Source organism: Camelina sativa, chromosome 5, assembly GCF_000633955.1.
Source record: "Camelina sativa cultivar DH55 chromosome 5, Cs, whole genome shotgun sequence".
Classification (NCBI taxonomy): domain Eukaryota; kingdom Viridiplantae; phylum Streptophyta; class Magnoliopsida; order Brassicales; family Brassicaceae; genus Camelina; species Camelina sativa.
In genome coordinates, this window is record NC_025689.1 from 5,254,115 (window position 1) to 5,278,940 (window position 24,826).

At 34.9% G+C, this 24,826-nt stretch overlaps 6 protein-coding genes across 6 annotated transcripts; 1 reads left to right on the forward strand and 5 right to left on the reverse strand.

Moving 5' to 3' along the window:
• LOC104785607 (diphosphomevalonate decarboxylase MVD1) lies at positions 1,505 to 4,525 on the reverse strand. Its single transcript, XM_010510865.2, has 9 exons — positions 4,178 to 4,525; positions 3,848 to 4,046; positions 3,325 to 3,388; positions 2,966 to 3,110; positions 2,621 to 2,707; positions 2,302 to 2,459; positions 2,155 to 2,203; positions 1,932 to 2,056; positions 1,505 to 1,850 (listed from the first exon to the last, which is right to left on the reverse strand). Exons 1-9 carry the CDS (start codon positions 4,385 to 4,387, stop codon positions 1,649 to 1,651), a joined length of 1,239 nt encoding a protein of 412 aa, XP_010509167.1. The 5' UTR covers positions 4,388 to 4,525; the 3' UTR covers positions 1,505 to 1,648.
• On the reverse strand, positions 4,936 to 8,209 carry LOC104785608 (uncharacterized protein At2g38710). The gene is made up of 6 exons (XM_010510866.2): positions 8,050 to 8,209; positions 7,560 to 7,688; positions 7,072 to 7,191; positions 6,192 to 6,306; positions 5,411 to 5,504; positions 4,936 to 5,326 (listed from the first exon to the last, which is right to left on the reverse strand). The coding sequence occupies exons 2-6, from the start codon at positions 7,661 to 7,663 to the stop codon at positions 5,118 to 5,120; spliced, it is 642 nt and encodes a 213-aa protein (XP_010509168.1). The 5' UTR covers positions 7,664 to 7,688; positions 8,050 to 8,209; the 3' UTR covers positions 4,936 to 5,117.
• On the forward strand, positions 12,769 to 17,892 carry LOC104785610 (65-kDa microtubule-associated protein 5). The gene is made up of 11 exons (XM_010510868.2): positions 12,769 to 12,948; positions 13,501 to 13,704; positions 13,796 to 14,038; positions 14,120 to 14,335; positions 14,498 to 14,653; positions 14,728 to 14,887; positions 15,430 to 15,581; positions 16,425 to 16,512; positions 16,959 to 17,032; positions 17,104 to 17,178; positions 17,277 to 17,892. The coding sequence occupies exons 1-11, from the start codon at positions 12,898 to 12,900 to the stop codon at positions 17,508 to 17,510; spliced, it is 1,653 nt and encodes a 550-aa protein (XP_010509170.1). The 5' UTR covers positions 12,769 to 12,897; the 3' UTR covers positions 17,511 to 17,892.
• On the reverse strand, positions 17,747 to 19,713 carry LOC104785609 (peptidyl-prolyl cis-trans isomerase CYP22). Its single transcript, XM_010510867.1, has 6 exons — positions 19,361 to 19,713; positions 19,038 to 19,125; positions 18,795 to 18,887; positions 18,581 to 18,613; positions 18,310 to 18,366; positions 17,747 to 18,106 (listed from the first exon to the last, which is right to left on the reverse strand). Exons 1-6 carry the CDS (start codon positions 19,588 to 19,590, stop codon positions 17,996 to 17,998), a joined length of 612 nt encoding a protein of 203 aa, XP_010509169.1. The 5' UTR covers positions 19,591 to 19,713; the 3' UTR covers positions 17,747 to 17,995.
• LOC104785612 (haloacid dehalogenase-like hydrolase domain-containing protein Sgpp) lies at positions 19,837 to 21,427 on the reverse strand. Its single transcript, XM_010510869.2, has 4 exons — positions 21,255 to 21,427; positions 20,867 to 20,981; positions 20,600 to 20,751; positions 19,837 to 20,514 (listed from the first exon to the last, which is right to left on the reverse strand). Exons 1-4 carry the CDS (start codon positions 21,287 to 21,289, stop codon positions 20,064 to 20,066), a joined length of 753 nt encoding a protein of 250 aa, XP_010509171.1. The 5' UTR covers positions 21,290 to 21,427; the 3' UTR covers positions 19,837 to 20,063.
• Positions 22,089 to 24,263, reverse strand: LOC104785613 (annexin D4-like). Its single transcript, XM_010510870.2, has 6 exons — positions 24,170 to 24,263; positions 23,884 to 24,068; positions 23,067 to 23,285; positions 22,750 to 22,971; positions 22,583 to 22,654; positions 22,089 to 22,485 (listed from the first exon to the last, which is right to left on the reverse strand). The coding sequence occupies exons 1-6, from the start codon at positions 24,213 to 24,215 to the stop codon at positions 22,270 to 22,272; spliced, it is 960 nt and encodes a 319-aa protein (XP_010509172.1). The 5' UTR covers positions 24,216 to 24,263; the 3' UTR covers positions 22,089 to 22,269.

A 24,826-nucleotide genomic window follows, 5' to 3' on the forward strand; every position in this document is an offset into this window, starting at 1 on the left:
TTTTTTTTTTTAAAAAAAAAAAAAAAAAAAAAAAAAAAAAAAAAAAAAAAAAAATCTAATACATCTTGCTATCAAATTTACCTATAGTACTCTCCAGTACACTCCCGAAGAATCTCAGCAAGCCGGCCGTAAAACTTCTCCAAATCGTTGATTTTTTCCTTAGATTTCTCGATAACCTCTGATGCATCCACAAAAATAAGCAATCTTATAAGTAACAACCAAGGTTTCAATGGAACAAAAGGCCACGTGTGACTCAATACTCATCCTTTCCTTAAGAACAGGTACACAATATCTTTAGTTTTGATTTTTGCTTCCCTTCAAAGAGAACTTCATCACCAAGTTCTGAACCCAGCAAGCCATTTCAAAAAGATGCAATTTTTAACCTATTTTCGAATACAAAAGAGCCAAAGACTACTCATTTACCGGGAATAGGTCGCGAGACTGATGAAAGAGAAGAAGGATGGCTTGGATTAGCCTCGTAGCGGACTCAATCTCCATAACCACAAACACGATTCTTCTCACGCAAAGCTGCAGATACTCCCACCAAAACACGGAAGCTCTCTCGAACTGTTTCAAACAAATGCAAGTTGTCAAATTAGACAAGAAGACTTCTACTTCTCTTTTTACATCTTTATTGTCTCCACAATCGAAGAATTCAGACACCCAGTTATTATTTTTTTCTTTTCGTGAACACCCAATTAAAACTATCACCGTAATAAAACATAACTCAGGTGATGAGGGAGAGAGATAGTTTTCTTTCTTTTTTTTCCTCAGCCAATCAGGTGATGACACACCCTCTATCCTTACTGAATCTAAACTAAAATAAGGAATGAAAATTTTGGCTGATTGTATTAAAATTAATCTGTTTAATTCCTAACCCCTTTTAACACCTTTTTTAGCATCACTTTTGGAGATTGCTTAAGCTCTTTATTTTGCATAACAAATGTGATTTTTTCATATTTATTATTTGTGATGGGTATATATAATACTTTGACTTTCTTTATGGTTTTTCTTCACTAGTAATTTACAACATATAACTCAATTATGAAAAATTCAGCTTAAAAATGTGGTTCAACTATACTAAATAATGAAAAACAAAATTAAGAATTCAACTTACATTGACTTCGCGTTTTCCAACTCATACAGTCATACTAGCCAAGATCTCAGTGAGGGACTCAACGCCAAAAATGCAACTGTCTACGTAAGTTACAAGGACTAGTGCGACGCTCTTGAAAATGTATATTAGATAATAAACTATTTGGTGCGTTACTTGGTTTGATTTTTGTTTCTACAACATGGCTTTGGTTACAACAGTATGGACTTGAGAGGCAGTGTGAACCTCTGATACCCTTTTTTGTGAAAATTGACCTGATGATATTATTTGTCCTGGTGGCCCGGTCTGTTCTGTATTTGAATCAATGATATATTAAAATTTAGCATCAAGATCTTATTCGTTTGCAATATTCTTTTTTGCATATACGTTATATTATATAGATGCACCCGATGCAGAAGAATTGTATGTCAACTCAAATAGTTAGAAAAGATTCAGATGAATGCTCTCTCTTAGGACAAGAGTTGGAGCTGACAAAGCAAGAGAAAAAGCTGTTGCAAATCTCAGAGTTGCAGTAATAACAGGACATAGAAATGGTTATTTGGGGAGGCCAGTTTGAGGATGGAGAAGAGCCTTAGTTTGGTCTTGAAGCACCACAGGACCTCTTCCAGGTCTACTGCATATAAAATAGCTCACTTCACCTTTTTGATCCTGACGTCCAATTTTGTCTTTGATTCCTTGTGGAAGCTCTCCTTCCAAGCCTGCCTCTTTTACAATCGATGCATCGCCCAGTACGTAACTATACAAAAGTCGCGAAACACCAGTTTTAATAGTCAGGGATTAAATCAATCAACCAAATCAATGTCACTTCCTATATTACCTCTTCATGTCTGTGTCAGGCTTAGGCGGGAAGCAGTAGAGCAACCCCTGCAGCAGTTCGACTGCTACTTTTCTATTTCGTGCAATTAGGACCGCGTTTGGGCCTGCATCAAATGTGTAAGCAATCTGTACAGGAAAATGAGATTACGATTAGTTAGAAACTAGAAACCCCTTTTGAAATTAGATGCTAGCTTTTGAGCAATGGAGTAAGCAAGCATACATACCTCTGGTGTACTGGCAGAACGGTTCCACTTTTCAACTAAGCTTATTATCCTGGCATTATCAGTTAGTGAATTGCAATCAAACCCACGACATTGATAGCTGAAAGCAGAAAATGACTGCAAAAGAAACCAAAGAAGAGAAAGAGATACCTGTGGGAGGTGTCATTCATGTAGAATATGGGTGGAGATGTATCCATACAAACAGCATGAAACTGATTACTGTCTGCACACGTCAATTTTGTAAAAGATGTAAAATCTCGATTCTTTATAGCTTCTTCCATTTGCACAATCCGTTCTGGGACAACTTCCTACGGAGAAATTAAAGTAGAGCATGAAGTTGAGGGAAATATTTTCATTTTTGAAGATAAGCAAGCACAACCAAAAACATTCATATATTTTGTTTAGCAACCCAGCATATGTTATTGTAAGTGATACAGACTGTAGTCGAAACATCAAAAAGGGAACATACCTTTGCTCTATGCTGTAAGAGCAAACTTGTCTCAACACTCTCACGCATTCCCGAGGTGCTGCTTGTTTCCTTCTCTCGTGAACTAACCTGCATGTAAGACAAGCTAATATGAGTTGAAAAACGAGACACAAGAAAAAAAACAACAGAATTATCAGAGTTCAGATCATATTATTCAAGCAAAACAGCAGAAATATACTTATTCGTATAGCTCATCTTCCTTCATATACTTAGAGAAGAGAGTGTAACAAAAAGTTAATTAGAGAGCCACATAATATAGAAGATGAAGAATAGGATCGGTATTGAGCATGAATCTAAAAAAGCAGTAAGAATACTTAAGATCCATACCACAGCAATAATGATAACAAGATCATCCCAATGCTTATCATCTACCAGTTGAACTGCAACACTGTCACTTCCATCTTCTTTGTTTCCCATGTTCCACTTGACAAATCCCCCAAATAAACTACGGCAAGCACTTCCTGAACCTTGCCTACATGGAGAAATGACATTATAACCATAAATACTGGTACCACTTAATCTCTAGAGTATCGTCTAACTACACATAATTCAAATTAAAAGCACATAGCAACATGGAAACTTATAAAATTACACTGTCACTGTGAGAAAAAGGATAATAGTAACTCGTACATTTAACAAGGTGATCAGTAAGGGTGAAAATGCGAGTCAGGTAACGTAAGTCATACCTTGCTATAGCAGAAAGTTGACTTGGATCTTCATTTACATTCATCAACTTGGCAAGAGCAAAAACTGTACCCAAAAGCAACTGTTATATACTACTACATTGAGCAGTTTCCAAAAGAAATATCAACTTAGGGAATCTAGAAAATCATTCATAACTGGGGGAAAGAGCCAGGATCAATCTCATTGAAGTTGAGCAATTCTAAGCTAAATTATGCAGAAAAAGATAAAGATCTAGAAGGAAGATATGGGACAAAGAGAAGAAAGCCATGTAACCATTTGGTTGTTGCATCAAATTATATTGTGGCTCTCTCCGGTATCCCCTTGTTATTCTTCTATTCATGTGTTACAACTTACATTATAAAAAGAGGGAGAGATTGTGTATCATCCAGAGAATCTATGCTAAACAAAATCAACCGGAGTGTGTCTTAAAGTTCATACATTTACATGAATGTAGCTGTCTTTTCCTACATTAACGCGTTCTTAGAAACATAACACCATCTGAGAGAGAGAGAGAAAGCACAGTACCTAAGCAAGCGAAACCAGCAGCGGAAGAAGCTAAGCCAGCAGCAGTAGGGAAGTTGTTATGAGAAGCAATATGAAGATGAAGTTTCTCCCAATCTTTCTTCTCTATCTTGATACCCTTTTCTTTGTCTTCAACATCATCACCACGACTTCTAATTTCCCTCAAGCAATTCTGATACCTACTTCCAGAAAGCGATATTTCCTATACTACCATGTAACCACAAAACTCTTCTAAGTCATCACAAAGATACACTATGTAATCCCAAGTCTACTTCCATACGAATCTCTAAAAGCTTAAGAGACGATTTTAAAAGATGACACAGAGCAAAGTACCTTGCCGTTGAGCCACATTCGATCCCGATCAAAGGAGGGACTAACAGCGACGGTGGTGAGAGTACAAAGGTGATCAGGATCAAGCGTGACGCTAATGCTATCGTTAATAGGAAGAATCCGAACCTCATCTCTCTTTCCCCAATACTTAATCACGGCGATATTCGTCGGCGTCTGTGCCGTCACCATCATCACCCATTTCTCCTCCGCCATACGCGCACAGGCACAGCTCAAGCTTTTCAGAGAGATCTGTCTGTGAGAGCTTGCAGAAGAGAGATTCAAATAGAAGAAGAAAAAAAAATGAAATGAGAGTGACGGAGAGTTCGAAAGAGAAAGAAGAAGCTCAAATCAGGTGGGAGAGAGAGAGAGATGAATCAATTAAAATAATAATAATTAATTAATAATACGCTAAAGGATCTGATTGGTACGATTCGGTTGCGTTTGCGTCCAAAACGCAATCACATGCTTAAAACGATTCGTGTTTTTTTTTTAATACTAGAATTTATGCAAAAATATCAAAATAGATCCCCATATTTTGCAAATTCTTACGTATTACACTTGTACTTCTTTATTAACCAATATAACCTCCAAATTGTTACTGGAAGGCTAATGAAGGTTTGTTCAGGGTATATTTTGACAAAGTCAACTCAAGTTCAAGTTTTGTTAACTTTATACGAACATATAATCTAACTAAGACTGAATGTTAAAGTCGTATAAGTTGAAGCACATTAGTGAATCTCTGCTTCTTAAGAGGAATAAAGTGAGAGAGAGAGACCATAGTGATTTGATAATTAAAGTTACAATTGTGAAACAGCAAAGTCGAAGTCTCGTTTCTTTTATGAGAGCCAGACAGTTTGAAATCACAGATAGAATGACAGGTAGCCAAACATAATCAAATGGCATCCATTTGCAGCGGTTTTTTTTTTGTTTGTTTGGGTGCAAATCAGGCAAAGGCAGGCTTGTTGGTCCCATTAATACCAGGGCCAACGCTCCTTGTTGCCTTCACATACGAAAGGTATTCGCTGTAATGCATGCTGAATAATGTACTCTGGTAACGAGTTAGATGGATTCGCCTACGCAATGCTTCTGTTATTACACCGTTGTATCCTGCTTTACGCACCAGCGAATCTATTGCCTCTAGCTTTGTCCAGCCTGCAAAAAAAAAAAAGAGAGTAATTGTTGTATCAACAACGCAATATAGCTTCAAGTACTTGCATTATTCTATCAAAATGGTACCTTCATGAGCTGGAACCTCAGGCAAATATGTACCACTTCGCTTTGTATTAGTCTCAGGTTCAGTAAACTCAATGATTATACCGTGCTTTCCCACCTTCAGAGTCAAATCACAAAAATATCACCATATACAAGAAGAATTGGACAAACCACATACAAGAAGAATTCGACAAACTAAATCTACTTGCTGCTTCCAAATTAAAAGTGTCATTGAATGTAAACATAGCAGAGCAGTTTCACTGAGTGGAAAGTAATATGAGATGAAGGAAATCAGAAGGTTTACTGTGCTATGCACTCCTTATTGGCAACTATATGCTTAATATACACAACTTTTCAAAGACATGTTGATACTCTTCACAAGATTGACATATCGTAAAAGAAGAGTGACGAGAATACCTCCCAATCAAGGTAATCTTCTGCATCCTCATAATCAGTCAGGACAGACACTGTACATTGCAGGAATGGCAATTCTTTGGCCTGTATAGGTGGGAACCTGCGGTCTCTCAAGGCACTGCAATATTATATAAAACAATTAATGTCTTTTCAGTATAAGAAAGAAAGATACCACAAGCATTTACAACCAACAACATGAAACNATAGCAGAGCAGTTTCACTGAGTGGAAAGTAATATGAGAAGAAGGAAATCAGAAGGTTTACTGGATGTGTGGTTAAATGCTATGCACTCCTTATTGGTAACTATATGCTTAATATACACAACTTTTCAAAGACATGTTGATACTCTTCACAAGATTGACATATCGTAAAAGAAGAGTGACGAGAATACCTCCCAATCAAGGTAATCTTCTGCATCCTCATAATCAGTCAGGACAGACACTGTACATTGCAGGAATGGCAATTCTTTGGCCTGTATAGGTGGGAACCTGCGGTCTCTCAAGGCACTGCAATATTATATAAAACAATTAATGTCTTTTCAGTATAAGAAAGAAAGATACCACAAGCATTTACAACCAACAACATGAAACAAAAAGGCAGATCTGCTACAGGAATTTCACCTACATATACGTGCTTCATTTGTGGTTTCGAATGCAAAATTTACAGAACAAAGTTACTCAGTTGCTTTACAGGAAGTTGGAGCCTGATTTGCTCTAACTGTATTTCAATTGCAGTTCAAGCTCACCATATGCACAATATTTCGAAGAAAGATAGAACAAGTGAAGATAAATTAATCAGGCTGCACCAGAATTATGTTGCAACGAAAAAGATATATTACACGCCAAACTCAGATACTACAAAAAACAGCTGAAAACCTGATACTTGATACGAAATCATCTAGGCCGTGATGATAATAGGGAAAATACCATATTCGTCTATGTTTGGTTAACTATACAAAGAACTACTAGTATGCAAACATAGTACATGTGTTCACTTTATGTTTATCCATCTGTAGTCTATCTTAAACCACTGGTGTCCCCTCTAAGCAACAAGCAACACAAAGTACATTATATGTTTATAACAAAAGCAAAATGGGGAAAAAGAGAAGCAAAACAGACAGGAAAAGAAAATTCAACAAAGTTGTCAGTAGATAATATCTAAGACTTAAGAAGACATAAACATAGCAACGTTGAGAAAAGGGAAGATCTTTTAAACAGATGTAAAATAGGAGAAACGAAGAAAAGAATCATAGAGGGAGAGAGGTAAGTTACCTTGTCAAGGCATAATCCTTGAAGCCACTGATCAAACGGCGTGCTTCCAGTGTACCAATACATCCACGCAATCGAGGCTCCCCACCATTCACTATTTTCTTCCAGGTAACAAACAATGGACTACAGACAAAAATCAGCAAGAATGGATTATGCGTTTCAGAATATAAATTAATTTCAACACATTAGACAAAAAAAAAAACAGTTAGTTTCTAGCATCACTCAGATAACGCATGTGATGTTTACTCACTATAGTCTCTGAATATTAAATAAACATTGTGATTGTGAAATTAATATCCTCATCACAGTTTCACAGACTCTTAAGTGATGTTTCACAAGGATCAAGCCAGACGATTCTACAGTCTAATCAAGATTTCCATAGAAGAAGTCGTTTGACATGAGAACTCTCTATCCAATTTTCAGACAAAGAGAAGCAAACTTTGAGAAAGATTAAAACTTTGCATGGCAGAACACCAATTAAAAAAACGTACTGATTGGCCTCTTCAAAGGCAGGTGGTGGAGTCTCTTCGTTGTTGTAGTGAGAGACCAAAGTGTCGAAACAGTAAACAGCCATTTCTCTGTTCGCCGACACCATCGTTCCTTCTTTGAAGAGAGAGAACCTGAAACATCCAAAATCGTGTTATGTTACTTACCAGAAACTGACTGAGTAATTCAAGTTCGCATGGAAGGTATTAAAGAAAAAAAACTGATTTTTTTTCCCGCAAATTCATGTAAATCCCCAAAGATACCAAATTTAAAACACTACCCAGAGAGTCAAATATCAAAATTCTAATACCAAATCACACAAAAATTGAAAAAAAAAAAGCGATCAAAATCGGGTATAGAGATGAAATTGATCTAGAAAATTAAAAAGCAATGGAATCTAAAAAGGGCATTGGATCGATCTGTGAGAAGAATAGTAGAAACCAATAGGGAATCCAAATTGTGAGCATCCCCAAAAGAAGAAGAGAGCGGAGAAACCTGAGAAAAGCGCTACGGAGAGAGAAGCGAAATTTGCTCCAAGTGTGTTTAGTTGTTTACGTTTCCTTTTAATAAGAAGAAGACGAGCTTTTTTGGTTGTTGTTGTTGTGTCTTTGTCTCAATCAAGGACTTGACTAATTTGAGCTTACGGCTGGGCTGGACGACCTCTTGCTAGTTTTTTTCCTTTTTCTTGTAATATATATTCGTCGCCCTAGCTTGATTTATAAAACTTATTTCTTCAATTCTATTATTTATATATATATATATATATATGTGTAAATTTAACAAAACAATACTGTATAAGCTAATTTTATACAAGTGATACAACAAATGTTGTGGGTTGTTTGAGTATATATAGACTAGGTACTAATCTGCGATTCCGCGAAAAATCGCGGGCTGAACTTTCTTTTATGAAAATTTATAATAATTTATTTTGTTATTATCTATATATACAATAAATATGATCAATAAATTAGGTTTACATGACATTAAGAGACATAATAAACATACAATCACCAGAATAGTGAATATATAATTTCTAATCAAGAAATTAGGTTTACATGACATTGAGATACATATGAAACATACATACAATCACCAATAGAGATAATCAATTTTTCTAATCAAGAAAATATTTAAATGACATTGACAAACATATGAAATAGATATTCATCAAAGCAGAGAATAAATCTAAAATAATCTTGTTGTCATAGATAAAAAAAAATAGTTGAAATATCTATTAAATAAAAAATATTGAATTATCATTTTCTCGAGGGACTTGTAAAGATGTTGAAAAAAACATTACTTGAGATGTTGTCATTCCATTTGCTCCATATCGGGTAGTTGGTTTAATTGGTTTTGTGTGGTTCACATCCTTTTCAATAAATAAAAGTTGTATTTTTTTTTATCAACCAAAATTCAAAAAACTTGCTAATATAAGATGATCGGCTTATTCAATCGTCATTTGATCCTGTATAATTTAAAAACTGAACTCATCTAATTGTTAATTTTTAAAAAGTCTATGTATGCTATGAAATGATCATATGAGTGTTTATAAAACAAACACAAATTACTCAACTAAATTAACACAATTTTATTTATAAAAAAAAACATTAAACACATTGTATATACATACAAACTACATTCATACACAAAATGATCAATCTCCTTTCAAGCTTCAATGGGTTAAATATATAACAAAATATAATGTCTGAACAAATATACAATGTGTTTGATATATCAATGGATCATTAGTTGGTTATAAAATTAATACCGTCTGAACAAAAGCTTTCAGATATTTGTATTAGACAAATAAAAGGGTTCAAATATTATTTCAAGAATGTCATACACACACCTCTATATTAAAAATATCATGAACACAAAATGTACTTCAAAAATATTATGCACTTTTTTTTTTGGATATCAAAAGAACACCATAATAATGGTACAATGAATAAACTGCTAAACCAAATCCCATAACCCAATACGGTTCATGGAATCCAGACATTCAGTTTTGCATAAATGCAAATCCAAACATAAGTATCGCTGAACAAAAGCTTTCAAAATGCCAATCACATGAGGATATTTTTGAGAAAATGGAGAGAATGGAGAGAATGGATAGAATGGAGAGAATGGTTGAAGATATTTGTGTAGTTGTTTATTCTATTTGGTTTTCTAAATTTTTTTTTTTTAGCCAAATACAGACCAGCTTGGTCCTCGTATGTCTTATGGTAAGTTCATAGATTACGAGTTCATAGTCACCGCCCAAGCCATTCTGGAAAGATCAATTCCGTTGATGTTAGATGGGTTCAGACTTGGGCAAAGGAAGATTGTGTATTCACTTTTCAAGAGAAAAAAAGAAGCCAATGGGAATAAAATCCTTGTGACCCATCTTGCATCTTATGTGTCAGATCATGCCTGTCATTATCACTCTGAGAAGAGTATTTATGAAACCATCATCAGGATGACTCAAAATTTTGTTGGCAGCAGCAACAATTTGAACCTTCTTCAACCTATGGGTCATTTTGGCTCAAGATCTACAGTATGTATTAGCAACTTTTTCATACTTTTCTCATTTATCTATGCTCTATTCCTTGTTTAATCATCTATGCTCTATTCTATGTGATACTAGGGTGGTAATGACGTTGATGCAAGATATATCCACACATTGCCTTCTTCGATAATAAGATTACTCTTTCCCAAAGATGATGATAACATTCTTTAATACAAGGATGTTTTCGGGCAAAAGAGATAACCACGACGGTGAGTTATTCTCAGGTCTCAATAAAGTATATATATTTTCTAATTTTTTTTTTGAAAGACTACAAACTTATATTTTATGTTGTACGGTTTTGCAATTTTCTACCAAAATATATAATTAGGTTTACATGACATTAAGAGACATAAAAAACATACAATCACCAAAATAGTGAATATATAATTTCTAATCAAGAAATTAGGTTTACATGACATTGAGATACATATGAAACATACATACAACCGCCAATAGAGAGAATCAATTTTTCTAATCAAGAAAATATTTAAATGACATTGACAAACATATGAAATAGATATTCATCAAAGCAGGGAATAAATTTAAAATAATCTTGTTGTCATAGATTAAAAAAAAAATAGTTGAAATATCTATTAAATAAAAAATATTGAATTATCATTTTCTCGAGGAACTTGTAAAGATGTTGAAAAAAACATTACTTGAGATGTTGTCATTCCATTTGCTCCATATCGGGTAGTTGGTTTAATTGGTTTTGTGTATGTAGATAGATCGCTACTTTGGTTCACATCCTTCCAATAAACCAAACTTTTATTTTTTTTTTATCAACCAAAATTCACAAAACTTGCTAATATAAGATGATCATGGCTTATTCAATCGTCATTTGATCCTGTATAATTTAAAAACTGAACTCATCTAATTGTTAATTTTTAAAAAGTCTATGTATGCTATGAAATGATCATATGAGTGTTTATAAAACAAACACAAATAACTCAACTAAATTAACACAATGTTTTTTCAAAAAAAAAAAACATTAAACACATTGTATATACATACAAACTACTCATACACAAAATGATCAATCTCCTTTCAAGCTTCAATTGGTTAAATATTCAACAAAATATAATGTCTGAACAGATATACAATGTGTTTGATATATCAATGGATCATTAGTTGGTTATAAAATTAAAACATTAATACCATCTGAACAAAAACTTTCAAATATTTGTATTAGACAAATAAAAGGGTTCAGATATTATTTCAAAAACTTCATGCACACACCTCTATATTAAAAATATCATGAACACAAAATGTACTTTAAAATGTACAACCAAAAGGAACGACAACGAATATTGCTCTAATTTCAAAACGGACCATCTCAACACGCGTCATTCTCTAGATCAATTGAAGAAATTTCACAGAGATTGATTGAGTGTTTACGAAGGGTTTTTGATCTATTGAAATCAAAATACAAAATCCTAACGTTCGGATCCAGGCACTACAACCTGATACAAATTTTGTTAAAACAAGCTTAAATGTAATTCAATTTGTCAAACTTTTACAAATGTATATATGACCATAAAACTCGAAATTAATTATTCAAACAACAAAAAAAAACAAACCAAAATAGAAAAGAATATTGAATAAATAAAAATTAAAAAAACCAAAGGGTTTTGATGTATCTAAGTTTAGTCAACTTTGTAAAAGGTATTATTAATATTGTGCACCACACATATATATATATATATATATATATATAATCATCTATCATAACAACGGTTGAACAAGGATGGTGAAAAATAAATATTTGAAGTAAATCTCCTAAAATAATCTTGTTGTCATGGATCAAAGAAAAACAAATAGTTGACATATCAATTAAATAAAAAATGTTGAATTATCATTTTCTCGAAGCACTTGTAAAGATGTTGAAAAAAACATTACTCGAGATGTTGTCATTCCATTTGCTCCATATTGAGTAGTTTGTTTAATTGGTTTTGTGTATGTAGATAGATCGCTACTTTGGTTCACATCCTTCCAATAAACCACAGTTATGTTTTTTATCAACCAAAATTCACAAAACTTGCTAATATAAGCTGATCATTGCTTATTCAATCGTCGTTTGATCCTATGTAACTTAAAAACTGAACCCATCTAATTGTTTATTTTTAAAAATTCTATTGTATGGTATGAAATGATCATATGAGTGTTTATAAAATAAACACAAATTACTCAACTAATTAACACAATGTTATAAAAAAAACATTAAACACATTGTATATAATGTACATACAAACTACATTCATACACAAAATGATCAATCTCCTTTCAAGTTTCAATGGGTTAAATATATAACAAAATATAAAGTCTAGTTGGGGTTTTCCTATCTTATTTTGCAAAAAGTTAGAGAAAAAAATTATGAATTTAGCCGTAAAAATTCCTAACTTATTTCCCTAAATTAATTATTAAGTTTTTCAATAAGAAATACTTTTTTTAACGTTACAACAAAATAATTCTTATGAAATTAACAACAACAAAAAAACCATAATAACAAGTTTGAAATTAGCAAAAAGAAAAAAATTAGGACTTTTTTTCGAGTGCACAAAATTCAAGAGGGATACTAAAATTCTAATTTAGCGCCAAAATCATTGTTTCCAAAATCGACATTTGCTCTCTCTCTCTCTCTCTCTCTCTCTCTCTCTCTCTCTCTCTCTCTCTCTCACTCGCCCTTGAAACCAAATCTCTCGGGATCTTCACGCGATAAGCCTCGAGGCACCTTCTAGGGTTTCTGAGCAACTTCAATTTCGCTCTTCTCGGCGCCGGCGGTGGAAACAAAAAAAATGTCTCCGTCTTCAGCCACCACTTGCACTTCCCTTCTCCAAGAATTGCAGGTTCTCAGATTCTTTTCTCTTTGTAGCTTCTTCATTTTCTCCAGATTTTGTTTCGAAATTTCGATTGGGATCGTCTCTATCTCCTTTGATTATGAGTTTCCGACGGTTCATTGGCTCGTTTCCGTAACGCAATTTGAAAATCGAATTTGGTGATTTTATAGGGTTTATGCTCTTCTCGTCACTGTCCTGTTAGATTCGGTTCCAGGCCAAATTTGTCAATTCTCGCTTCAATGTTCTTCTTCTTTGTCGTTGAATTGCCGAATTATGCCTCCGCGGTTACATTTGCTTACAGTTTTTAGGTTAACCTGTGAAAGAAGAACTAATTTTATCTTGGGTTGGTTTTAGTATAATGCATTTCTTAGTTACTCTCGTTTATTTCACTAATAGGAGCACTAATCGGAATTAGAATTAAGATACCATACCACTAATGATGAATGGTGAGGATGTCTATTTGTGTGGCAGTTGAGCATGTATGTTTCCTTTGTTTCTTACTTAAACCCTACTTGAGCAGGAATATTTTATATGTTTAACACTGTTTTTATTGTGGTGTAGATAATATGGGATGAGATTGGTGAAAGCTACAATGACAGGGATAAGATGCTGCTTGAACTTGAGCAGGAATGTCTGGATATATACAACAAAAAGGTTGAGAAAACTCGCAAGTACAGAGCTGAGTTGCAGCGTTCATTAGCTCAAGCTGAAGCTGAGATTGCCAGCCTCATGTCTGCACTTGGTGAAAAAGTTTCGTTTCCAAGGGTATGGTACTCTTAGCATCACTCTATCTTTTTGTTTCATAGAGAACATATACGATTGTCTTATATATGTTTATTAATTTTTGTTTGAGAAGAAAGAAGGCTCTCTGAAGGAGCAGATATCCACTGTCAAGCCTGTATTGGAAGATCTAGTGATGAAAAAGGATCTGCGAAGGAAAGAACTCTCTGAGACACTGACTCAAATAGCAGAGATCTCTTCTAACATAGCGGGAAATGATTACCCTGTTACTTCTGGTCCAGAAATTGATGAAAGTGACTTGACACAAAGAAAGTTGGATGAACTTAGAGCACATCTGCAGGATCTTCGTAATGAAAAGGTGTTTTTACATTTATATCTACACGTATTTGTTTGCAAATGTTTCTGGTTAATGTGCTTATCATCTTTATTTCAATTTCAGGCTGTTCGACTGCAGAAAGTAAACTCTTACATCAGTGCTGTCCATGAGCTGTCAGAGATTATGTCGTTTGATTTCTCGAAGGCACTGAGTAGTGTTCATAGTAGCTTGACCGAGTTATCAAAGACTCATTCGAAAAGCATTAGCAATGATACTCTTGCTAGGTTAGCAGAACTTGTAAAGTCTCTGAAGGAGGAGAAACATGAGAGGTTGATCAAGGTAATAAAAAAGAATTCTAAACAAATGTATAAGAAATGCAATTTTTATTGGTGGGCTCTTATTTAACCTTGCACCAGCTTTCACGGAAATGAATTCAGGAACCCCATGAAAGCAAACCACAGCTAGTAGGGATTGATACCTTAAAATTATTGTTTGTTTCAGCTACAAGGTTTGGGGAGAAGCATGCAAGAGCTGTGGAATATAATGGAAACACCTATGGATGAGAGGAGAAGATTTGACCATTGCAGTGACTTACTTTCTGGTCTAGCTGATGATGCCTTGAAAAAGGGATGTCTCGGTCTGGACATTATCCGGGAGGTATTGGATCTTGTTTTTATTTTGGTTAGCTAGCATTATCATCTACCCGTATATGTCTAATCTTTTGGCTATAGGCCAAAGATGAAGTTAAAAGACTAAACACCCTGAAGTCCAGCAAAATGAAGGAATTGGTGTTTAAGAGGCAGTGTGAACTAGAAGAGATCTGCATAGGGAATCATATGGACATCAATAGTGATGCTGCAAGAAAGAATCTTTTTAACCGCATTGAATCTGGTACGATACACATTCTGCTTGAGTAGATCGATTAATCAATTTAGTACTTCAGTTTGGCAGTGTTATCTTGTCCTTTTCCTTGCCTTTCAAACGTATAGTGCTTGCACACCTTAGTAAGAGCATTATGAAAAATATATGGAAAAAATAAATAAATGGAAGTCTGAAGCTCAAGCATAAATAATTCATACTTTGCTCTTATCTTCTCTTTCGTATGCTTTCCTATAAATGGTAGCCTTTCTTCCTTTCCTTATTGACTAATGACTATACCAAATAAGATATCTTATCCAATGTTGCTAGCCGTTGCTCCCCTCTTCGACTATCTGTAGTTTTGCATCTCTATTTCATATGTCATGTGTCAAGTTTGCCCCAATGTTTTTCTCCTAGATTTGTAACGAAGATGCGTCATGAGACACCTTTGCAGAGCTTAGTTTACTGAGTACGACTGACATGGTTTCACATATTGTTAAGTTACTGATGCGTCTAAAATATGATTCAAAAGATACCTTCCATCAGGTGTGCAGTGACAATTTTTTTCTGCGCAGGTGATGGTGATCTGTATGATATCTTGGCAAGCATAGATGGTGAGATCGAGAAGGCAAAAGCGGAAGCTTTAAGCAGAAAGGAAATTTTGGACAAAGTTGATAAGTGGAGGCACTCAAAAGAGGAAGAAAAATGGCTTGATGACTATGAAAAGGTGAATATCTCAATCTAAATGAAAGTTGTCTTTTCNAAAATAAATAAATGGAAGTCTGAAGCTCAAGCATAAATAATTCATACTTTGCTCTTATCTTCTCTTTCGTATGCTTTCCTATAAATGGTAGCCTTTCTTCCTTTCCTTATTGACTAATGACTATACCAAATAAGATATCTTATCCAATGTTGCTAGCCGTTGCTCCCCTCTTCGACTATCTGTAGTTTTGCATCTCTATTTCATATGTCATGTGTCAAGTTTGCCCCAATGTTTTTCTCCTAGATTTGTAACGAAGATGCGTCATGAGACACCTTTGCAGAGCTTAGTTTACTGAGTACGACTGACATGGTTTCACATATTGTTAAGTTACTGATGCGTCTAAAATATGATTCAAAAGATACCTTCCATCAGGTGTGCAGTGACAATTTTTTTCTGCGCAGGTGATGGTGATCTGTATGATATCTTGGCAAGCATAGATGGTGAGATCGAGAAGGCAAAAGCGGAAGCTTTAAGCAGAAAGGAAATTTTGGACAAAGTTGATAAGTGGAGGCACTCAAAAGAGGAAGAAAAATGGCTTGATGACTATGAAAAGGTGATTATCTCAATCTAAATGAAAGTTGTCTTTTATGATTATAGGTCAGGAAAAGATTGATTGTTACCAATTAACCTGATAAAAATACCGATTAACCACAGTACTGTATATATATTAGTGAGAAGTACTTTATCTCCCAAGAGTGTCTATGTTGTTCTTATGACTTTAATGTTAGAATCTTTTTGTATGAACTTCCTAAGACTAGCTTTTTATATGTCTTCTTGATTATCTCTTTAAATTGTTTGCCTTATCAGGATGAAAATCGCTTCAGTGCTGTAAGAGGAGCGCACAAAAACTTAAAACGAGCAGAGAAAGCAAGGAGCCTTATCAGCAAAATTCCTGGTGAGTCTTCTTTACTTATTTACTTGGTTAATGCAAGTCAGTCTGGAAACTATACTTGGTAACTGAGAGTCCTTTAGATTATAGGCCAAGATTTTTATTTCTCTCTAATCTCATACCTAGTATTTAGCAGTTCAACAAGGATTTTTGGGTTTTTTTTTTGGCGTTCATAGTTGTTCGAACGTACACTGTAATTTAAGCATTGGTTCCAGCCAAAACCCGACAACTCATTGTTAGTTGTTGAGAATATATGGTGTATTTCCTTGCACTTCTTTCTTATGGTAAATAAAACGTGAACTAGTAGCAGTGCCTGATTCAAATCAAGTGAAGTCTTTTGAGACTTTTTGTGATGCCTACGCTTAAGAAGCTAGTTGATGTTCATACGTAATCTGTTGTATAACTGGTCAGTCTTAAAGATGACATTAATCCTCTTGTTTTTCCTTTCTAAGCGATGATTGATGTTCTGATCACGAAAGTGAAGTCCTGGGAAAAAGAAAGAGGAGTCCCATTCTTATGTGATAAGGTAACCAACCATGTGTTTACTTAGTTCTCTTCAAAGATCAGCTTACATGATTACTGCCTCTTTAATTCCAGCACCCGTTGTTACAAACACTGGAAGAAGACATTGCTATGCGTGCTCAAAGAGAAGAGGAAAAGCGTCAATGCCGAGTATGTGTCTTCAAAAACATGGATTTGTAGACACTCACTGTTCACTATGTTACTGAGCTAACAGAACAAAGGTATTTGTTCATTTTTTTGCATAACAGGAACAGAAACGACTACAAGGTCAGCTTGCTACAGAAAAAGAAGCAAAGTATGGTTCAAAGTCTGCAAAAAAGAAGCCACTGGGACAGAGTCTTAACACAGACAATGTGACTAAAACTCCAATTGGTCGAAGGATTGGGAGTACACCTGGACGTTCTGCTATTTCTGGAGGCAAAGATTGTAGAGGCAATTCCGTGATACCGTTGAACTATGTTGCTCTTCAGAAAGAAGATTGATGACAGAATACTCAAAAGGGGGAGGGGTTTAGGGTATAGATAAGCTACATTACATGTTAGTGAGCGCTGAGACTTCTAATGTGTTTCTTTTTGGGATTCTGCTTCCATTGCTAATGAAGTTTTACAGATATTGGTAGCTATGAATATATAAAGTTGATCATTTCACTCGCAAGTTATTGATCTTCAGACCAAATTTACAAGAGGCTTTGCTTCAGGAATTGATATACTGTACCAAGTGAACAACTGACTTGCTATTTGCAGCTTTAACACCAAACAAAATTTGGTTTCTTTCAGGAAAGGTTTTATAGTTTGGCACTAAATAGAAAGAGAATCTAACAAATTGTTTTGCTAAAATACAAATCATAGCTAGCTTCTGTCAGAATGCGTAAGCTGACAACTAATAATAGGCTCTCACTACATTCCTTCTTCAGCGGAAAGGTTCTTTAAGGAGTGTTTTGGCCTTTTCGGTGGAGGGTTGAAGCATTTCACATCTCCCCACACTCAGTAATTAAAACCGCAAGCTTAGGCCGGTTATTGGGTCCGATAGCCACGTTCTCAATCTTCCGCATCACCAATAAACCATCCCCAAGAACTCTCTGTACATCAAAAGAAGAATTTGCAATGAGTTAAAAACAACACTACTACAGATTATACGCACAATAGTTCATGACTTGATGGCTCTTCCTCAACTATATATGGCATTCAAGTCTTTTTTTTCATGTCTGACCACAAAGGGAGAACTAAGAATTTGATGGAAGAAAATTAAAAAGCTTAATGTGTATGTGAAGAGAGGACATACCCCAAAGACAACATGCTTATTGTCAAGCCAGTCGCATTTTGCACAGGTAATGAAGAACTGCAATTGTCAAAAGCAAAGGTAATTAGCAAGATGTTATGCCCAACTAATGTATCTTACTTTTTTTTAAATCGTCCCAAGATTTCTATAATAGTTTAGCATTATAGTCAAAACAGAAAGCATCCAGAGCTCAAAGCTAGCATTATCCACATATTTCTTTCAACTTGCCTCATATCACAAACAAATAAGGCTATTATAATGAGACTGAAATTACCTGGCACCCATTTGTGTTCGGTCCACTGTTTGCCTACAACAAAAGAATGAGAGCCATAATATTAGCAACCAAAGTCGTGAGTAACAACATCAAATTCAAAGTTTTGATCTCATGAATAACGAAAAGCTCGAGGTGAACTGATTCATTATATCAACCCCATTGAAAGAAGGTATAAACAAATTAATAGCTCAGATTCATAAAGCTAATTGCTTACCATGGAGAGCAGTCCTGGGCCAGTATGTTTGGCAGTAAAATTTTCATCATCGAACTTGTGGCCATAAATTGACACACATCCACTACCATCATTCTGCAGAGTTTTGAACATCTATGTATTAGGTATCCAGTAACGAACCAAGAACATAAACAAGAGAGATAAAAGACAGTGCCAGCAGCTGAGAACCAACATAAAGTAATCAAAGAAGTGAGGACTTATAAGAAGTAAAAGGATACTACTAACCTTAAGAAAATCACCACTTTGAATCATAAAATCCTTGATGACCCTGTGAAACTGACACTCTTTGTAACCAAGAGGCTTTCCAGCCTTTCTGCAATTTTGCACCACAATAGCCAAGACAAACAAGGGTTAGATTAAGTAACTCAAAACCATTATTAACTGCGCTTTAAGCTAAAGCAAAGGTTCAAGAACTATGCATCAACAAATACAAAATCTAGTCTAAAGCAACAAGTTCTAAAACCTCATCAATCTCTAAATCTTTAAATTCGTAAAATTCGTAAAATTCAACCTCAAAAGATGCAAGAACGAAGAAACTATATGCGTACCTGTGTTCACCAGTACAGAACTGCCTGAAGTTCTCAGCGGCTCTAGGAGCAATATCGGCGAAAAGCTCCATCTTGATACGACCGGCGGGGATGCCACCAATAGAGACATCGAAGAAGACGACTGGGTTTTTAGGGTTCTGTGGTCTTACATGCCACTCAACGTTTCCACCACCGCTTGAAGGAGCTGCTGTTGTAGTTGGTGCAGCTACGATTCCTCCTCCCGAATTCATTATCTCTCTACCTCAAAAACTCTTTTTATGATTTGATTTCTCTCAGCTCCGGCGAAACAAACCTATCAGCTCCTCCTCCTCCTACTTGTCGTCTCTGTCTCTCTGCTGCTTTTATTATTATTATGATCGATTCTTTTATTATTATTATGCTTTCAGGCTTTATTATTACTTGGGCTTTTATTTTGTGTTACATTTAAATTGAAACAATGCTTACAAAATTATTGTTAAAAAGAGTAATTTGCAAAATTAACAAAAGAAAAATTATGGAAATTAGACAAAAGTATAGTAACCCATTACAGTATTTGGTGACAATGGTTCAAGTATGTATGATCAATACATGAATAATAAGGTATTTGAGAGCTCCCATGGTCATAAGTCGGTTCTCAAAGAATTATTCAACAGTAATCAACTAAGAGGACTTCAGAGGCTGCTCATGTCTGTGTGGTCTCCATAAGCCAAACTCTTTAATCCTTTTAAGACTTTTGAGAAGTCCCCTTGTTGTTATCAAGTTCTTCCAACACAGCCAACAGTTTAGGATCCGCATAGTTCTCGATGAGAAAAGCAGGTTTCGCTTGTACAAGGATGCTTGCTGGATTACCTGTAGTGAGTCCGATAACAGGCATTCCAGCTGCAACTCCAGCTTTTATCCCAGAGATGGAGTCTTCGAACACTAGCGTGTGGTCCTTTGAGACGTTAAGGATTTCAAGAGCCTTTAAGTAAGGTCCAGGGTGTGGTTTTGGATATTCACATTCAGAGCCAAGTATCACTGCTTGAAAGAAATCAGTCAGACCGAGTTTTGATATCATTAGCTCTGCGTTTTCTTTAGGAGCGTTTGTAACCGCAGCTCGTTTCAATCCACGGTCTTCGATCCATTTGGTCAGCTTTATAAGCCCATCTAGTGGCTTAATCTTTTCTGAAACAAGTCTAAAAATCAATAAGAAAAGAACAAAGTTACTACAAAATCAACTCAAACCTTTGATGAAACAAGTTTAAAAAAAAAAAGGCTTACTTGCGGTAAAGAGCTTCTTTTTCATCACAGAATTGTATCCCTTTAGGAACATCATCAGGGAACAGAAGTTGAGCAATTTCAGAATTGTGTTTTCCAGCAATGTTAGCAACAAAGAACTTCTCGTCGATTGGGACACCATTGTTGAAACCAATCTGTTAATGATAGAAAGAATCCAATATTGATTGATCACAACACAAGATGAGTTGATATTAAACCTTTGAAGATATGATGATGCTGATATGAAAAGAAAAGAAAAGAGTAAGGAACCTCTTGAAGCAGTTCTTGAAAGGCAATAAGGTGAATGGGATCTGAATCACAAAGTGTTCCATCAACATCAAACAGAATGGCTTCTAATGGAGCAAGATGTGACAGAGAAGGTTTGCTGTTTTCCCACAACAAAATCAAAAAAAGTTGAGATGAGATTTCATCAAAGCCATAATCGAAGCCAATTAGAAAAACACTTGATAGCTACAAGTTCCATTGATCTTGGAGACACAAACACTAACACTAAATCGCAGTTTTCTAGACAAAACTAACAAGTATCGTAGGAAACATAGCGAAAGATGAAAATGGAAAGCTTATAAAAACAGATTCGTGCATATAAAAAGAGATTATAAGTATCGTTGATGAATGATGATCAGAGAAGAAAGCTTACCTCTCAGTAGGATTAAGATCAGAGGAGCCATTCATTGTGTTGTGATGATGAGATCCAATGAAAAAAAAATCGGATCTGTGATTGTTAAACAAAACGAGAAGACAAAACAAATGGTGTTGGAGAGATTCGTCAACAAAACAAAACAAGAAGCGAAGAAGAAGAGGACAGAACCAAAAAGGTATCAGAATGGTGTCAGTGGAGAAGATTCGGGGACTCTTCTTCGCCCACGTGTCATCCTTTAAATTACCGATACATTAAACCGGAATTCATTAACATTAAACCGGAGTTTATTGACAGAATTCATTAACATTCATACCGGTTTAGAGATTAAATTCGATTGGAATCTGTCATTTAGAGTCACATAAGTTTATGAGTTTCGTTTCAGATTCATGCAACATGGAGCTTTGATCGTGGATTAATCACTTGTTATCGCACTCATCAAATATGAAATCAAAGAAACAAAACAGAGGGCACAATAATAATTACTTCCCTAATCAGACCAAATTTTCAAGTCAGCAATTACAAAAGCTCTTTTTATTATCAAATTGAACCAAATGGTATAGAAAACGCAAATTTTGGGATTAAAAACATTAAACCATAATAAAAACATTGAACCGGAATTTGTTGATATTAAACCGGAATTCATTAACATTCAACCGGTTTATTAGATTACATTCCTTTGGAATCTGTAATTAGAGTCACATAAGTTAATTAGTTTCGTTTCAGATTCATGCAACATTTAAGATGCAGATTTATGGAACTTTAGCCGCGGGTTAAGCACTTGTTCTCGCACTCTTAAATGAAAGCAAAGAAAGAAAACAGAGCACACAATAATTACTTCACTAAACAGACCAAATTTTCATGTCAGCAATGACAAAAGCTCTTTTATTATCAAATCGAACCAAATGGTATAGAGAAACGCAAATTTTGGAATTAGAAACATAAAACCATAATGAAAGGGAAATCGAATGTTCAATCAAGTTTTTTTGGTAATGGTTTCTCAAAAAAAACGGAATCAATCGGATTTGGAGAGGAGTGTGATCAAGAAATCTCTGTAGTTCCCTTTAATCTTGTCTTGAATAATTTGTGCCAAAGTCACACCATAAAGCTTATTGTACTCTTCTTTGATCTCCTTCATCTCATCACTATGATCCGCTCTTGTAACTAGCACTCTTGTCAACCATTTCTTTGTAGTCTTGTCTGCCTCTTTGTTCAGAGACGCATCCAAAATCTAAAAAATAGAAATGACAACAAATGTACATTTATAAACCAAAGAGAAGTTAACTCTTGTGTCTTGAAACAATAGGAATGAAAATATGGTTTTTTACCTTGCTGAAATACACAGCCGGTTTGAGCAAACAAAGCAATGCTTCATTTAGGAGCGAAGAATGAGATACACCCTAATGATCATCATGCACCACAAGATTTCATTAGAAAATTATTAATTGGGATGTATATAAATAATATAAGAAGTGAGTTGTTATATTTATGTTACCCTAACAAGATCAGAGCCTTTAATATCGTTAAAGTGTTTGTAGACATGTTGGAGATGGGGTTTGCTTCTTGTGGTCAAAATCCTAACAACCTCATCCTTTTCTACGACTTCTTCTCCGGGAGATGCCACAGCTTCGGCCAAAGTCTTAGCCTCTGATTTGGCGGAATCTTCCTTCACCTTGTTCCCTTCGTATCTATAAGCACTCACAAGCCCTACAAGCAACTGCACCAAAAGCAAAGACAAGTCAGTGAGAAGAATGTTAATCAGATATTCCCACAATATTGGAAATGTGAAGGAACCAAACATGTAATACTAACCTTGCGATTAGGGCCGTGGACGTGAGAGGCAATGTCTTCTTCCATTGACTGGTCGAAGAGAGAGTGGTAAGCTTTACGTGCACCAAGGAGATCCTCAGAGGAACGCGTGCATGCGACCTCCACGATGAGGTTGTACGCTTCTTCTCCTTTCTTTAAAGCTTTCTTCACCAACCTTGCGTCTCTCTCCCATGGATGCATCGCCCACATCACCACCGCGTTCTACACATAACACATCACACACCAAATTGTCACAAATATTGTATATTGGAAGTGGAGATGATTCACGTGAGTTCCCTGGACGATCATTGTCAATTAGTATTGATATAAAACGCGAGTTTTATCTAAGGTTTTTAAGATGTAAATCCAAAAATCGTTTCCATCAAATCATAGTCGTCTAAAAATCGTTTCCATCAAATCATAGTCGTCTAAATACTTTGTTGCCAAAAAAAAAAAAACATAGTCGTCTAACTTTTTTCAAAAAATGTTTGCGAGTATGTTATTAATATTGCATACTACTAGAAAACCAATCAATATAAAATAAGAAAAATAACCAGCTGTCTTAATTATTTTGGCTAAATAAATTCTATAGTAATAATTACTTTAAGCAAATTCAGATTTGTTTTACTCTTTTTTTACATGGTTGGATTTTTACTTTTATTAGGTAAAAAAATTAAAAAACAATTGATTTGTTATTCAGTTTGATTCCAAAAAGAAAAATAAAAGGTTTATTATTAGGTAAAAAAAATTAGGAAATGTGAAGGGAAATTAATTAAGCTGGAAAAGAAAAAGGAAGATCATCGAAGGAGAAAGAACTGACATTGAAGCGAGAGAACTCAAGCTTGAGATGTCTGACGAAGTGATCATGACATTTCTCAAAAGCTCTTTCTTCATCTTCCACAAAGAAACCTTTGCTTGCTTTCCTAAATAGTTTTCGATGATCCTTGTGCGATTTCCCCAGTGTGCTAATCAAAGCGTTCTCATCAACTCCCATCCCTAGATTCCCTATTATACGTAACGTACATTTATATATATATAGATGTTTCTTAATCTCAAAATCTAAAATCATTATCCCAAAATCCACTAAATTAGTTTATTAGAATTACCTGAGAATGCTTCAGTGAGGCTTTCGAGGTCGAGAGGAAGAGCCATTTTTCTCTTGCAGTTTTAGTTTTTTTCTTCTTTTTGTTGGTTTTGGTTTATGTGGAAATCTGTGGAAGAGGGATAACACGTTTTATATGATGATTAAGGGTAATGTTGTGGTTTAAGGAGGGAGACAAGGGTTTTTTCGGTATTTTAAAATCTGATTAAAGACAAATGCTAGCTAGCTACGGGTTTTTGTTGTAACAAGGAGTAGTAACTCCTTCGAAATTTAATTACGTAAGTTAACAACTGTTTAGAAGAAATTACACTTTTCTTTAACTTAATTGAAGTTTGTATTAACTGGAAATTTATTAAGTTTGACCATTATATGAATTGTACTTAAGTTTTATAATACAAAACGGGGGGTTCTTGAAAAAATATAAGATTTCTTTTACAGTTTTCAAACATGTACTAGGACAATTGCAACAAAATTTGGGTTTGTTTCGTAAAAGATTATTAGTCTATTCTTTTTTATTTTTTTCTAAGAAAAAAGGAAGAAACTGAAAAATATATTTAGACAAAAATATTAGTACGTTTTTAGAATAAGGGTTATAGAAGTATTTCTCAAAATTAAAAGGAAAGAGCATTTTTTAATACAGGACATAGATAAAGCAAAACCA

Excerpts from the sequence above, each read along its gene's own strand:
- LOC104785613 (XM_010510870.2), bottom strand. The coding sequence starts at position 24,215 with ATGGCTCTTCCTCTCGACCTCGAAAGCCTCACTGAAGCATTCTCAG. Across the intron at positions 22,655-22,749 it reads AAGGCTCTGATCTTGTTAGG|GGTGTATCTCATTCTTCGCT; the intron begins GTAACATAAATA and ends GATGATCATTAG. Across the intron at positions 22,486-22,582 it reads CGGCTGTGTATTTCAGCAAG|ATTTTGGATGCGTCTCTGAA; the intron begins GTAAAAAACCAT and ends TCTATTTTTTAG.
- LOC104785612 (XM_010510869.2), bottom strand. The coding sequence starts at position 21,289 with ATGAATGGCTCCTCTGATCTTAATCCTACTGAGAG. Across the intron at positions 20,752-20,866 it reads TTCAAGAACTGCTTCAAGAG|ATTGGTTTCAACAATGGTGT; the intron begins GTTCCTTACTCT and ends TATCATTAACAG. Across the intron at positions 20,515-20,599 it reads AAAGAAGCTCTTTACCGCAA|ACTTGTTTCAGAAAAGATTA; the intron begins GTAAGCCTTTTT and ends ATTGATTTTTAG.
- LOC104785609 (XM_010510867.1), bottom strand. The coding sequence starts at position 19,590 with ATGAATTCGGGAGGAGGAATCGTAGCTGCACCAACTACAACAGCAGCT. Across the intron at positions 18,888-19,037 it reads AAAGTGGTGATTTTCTTAAG|AATGATGGTAGTGGATGTGT; the intron begins GTTAGTAGTATC and ends AAAACTCTGCAG. Across the intron at positions 18,367-18,580 it reads CGAACACAAATGGGTGCCAG|TTCTTCATTACCTGTGCAAA; the intron begins GTAATTTCAGTC and ends TGACAATTGCAG.
- LOC104785610 (XM_010510868.2), top strand. The coding sequence starts at position 12,898 with ATGTCTCCGTCTTCAGCCACCACTTGCACTTCCCTTCTCCAAGAATTG. Across the intron at positions 14,336-14,497 it reads AACATGAGAGGTTGATCAAG|CTACAAGGTTTGGGGAGAAG; the intron begins GTAATAAAAAAG and ends TGTTTGTTTCAG. Across the intron at positions 14,654-14,727 it reads GTCTGGACATTATCCGGGAG|GCCAAAGATGAAGTTAAAAG; the intron begins GTATTGGATCTT and ends TTTTGGCTATAG.
- LOC104785607 (XM_010510865.2), bottom strand. The coding sequence starts at position 4,387 with ATGGCGGAGGAGAAATGGGTGATGATGGTGACGGCACAGACGCCGACG. Across the intron at positions 3,111-3,324 it reads CAACTTTCTGCTATAGCAAG|GCAAGGTTCAGGAAGTGCTT; the intron begins GTATGACTTACG and ends TTCTCCATGTAG. Across the intron at positions 1,851-1,931 it reads CCTGACACAGACATGAAGAG|TTACGTACTGGGCGATGCAT; the intron begins GTAATATAGGAA and ends ACTTTTGTATAG.
- LOC104785608 (XM_010510866.2), bottom strand. The coding sequence starts at position 7,663 with ATGGTGTCGGCGAACAGAGAAATGGCTGTTTACTGTTTCGACACTTTG. Across the intron at positions 5,505-6,191 it reads AAGATTACCTTGATTGGGAG|GTGGGAAAGCACGGTATAAT; the intron begins GTATTCTCGTCA and ends TTGACTCTGAAG. Across the intron at positions 5,327-5,410 it reads TGAGGTTCCAGCTCATGAAG|GCTGGACAAAGCTAGAGGCA; the intron begins GTACCATTTTGA and ends TTTTTTTTGCAG.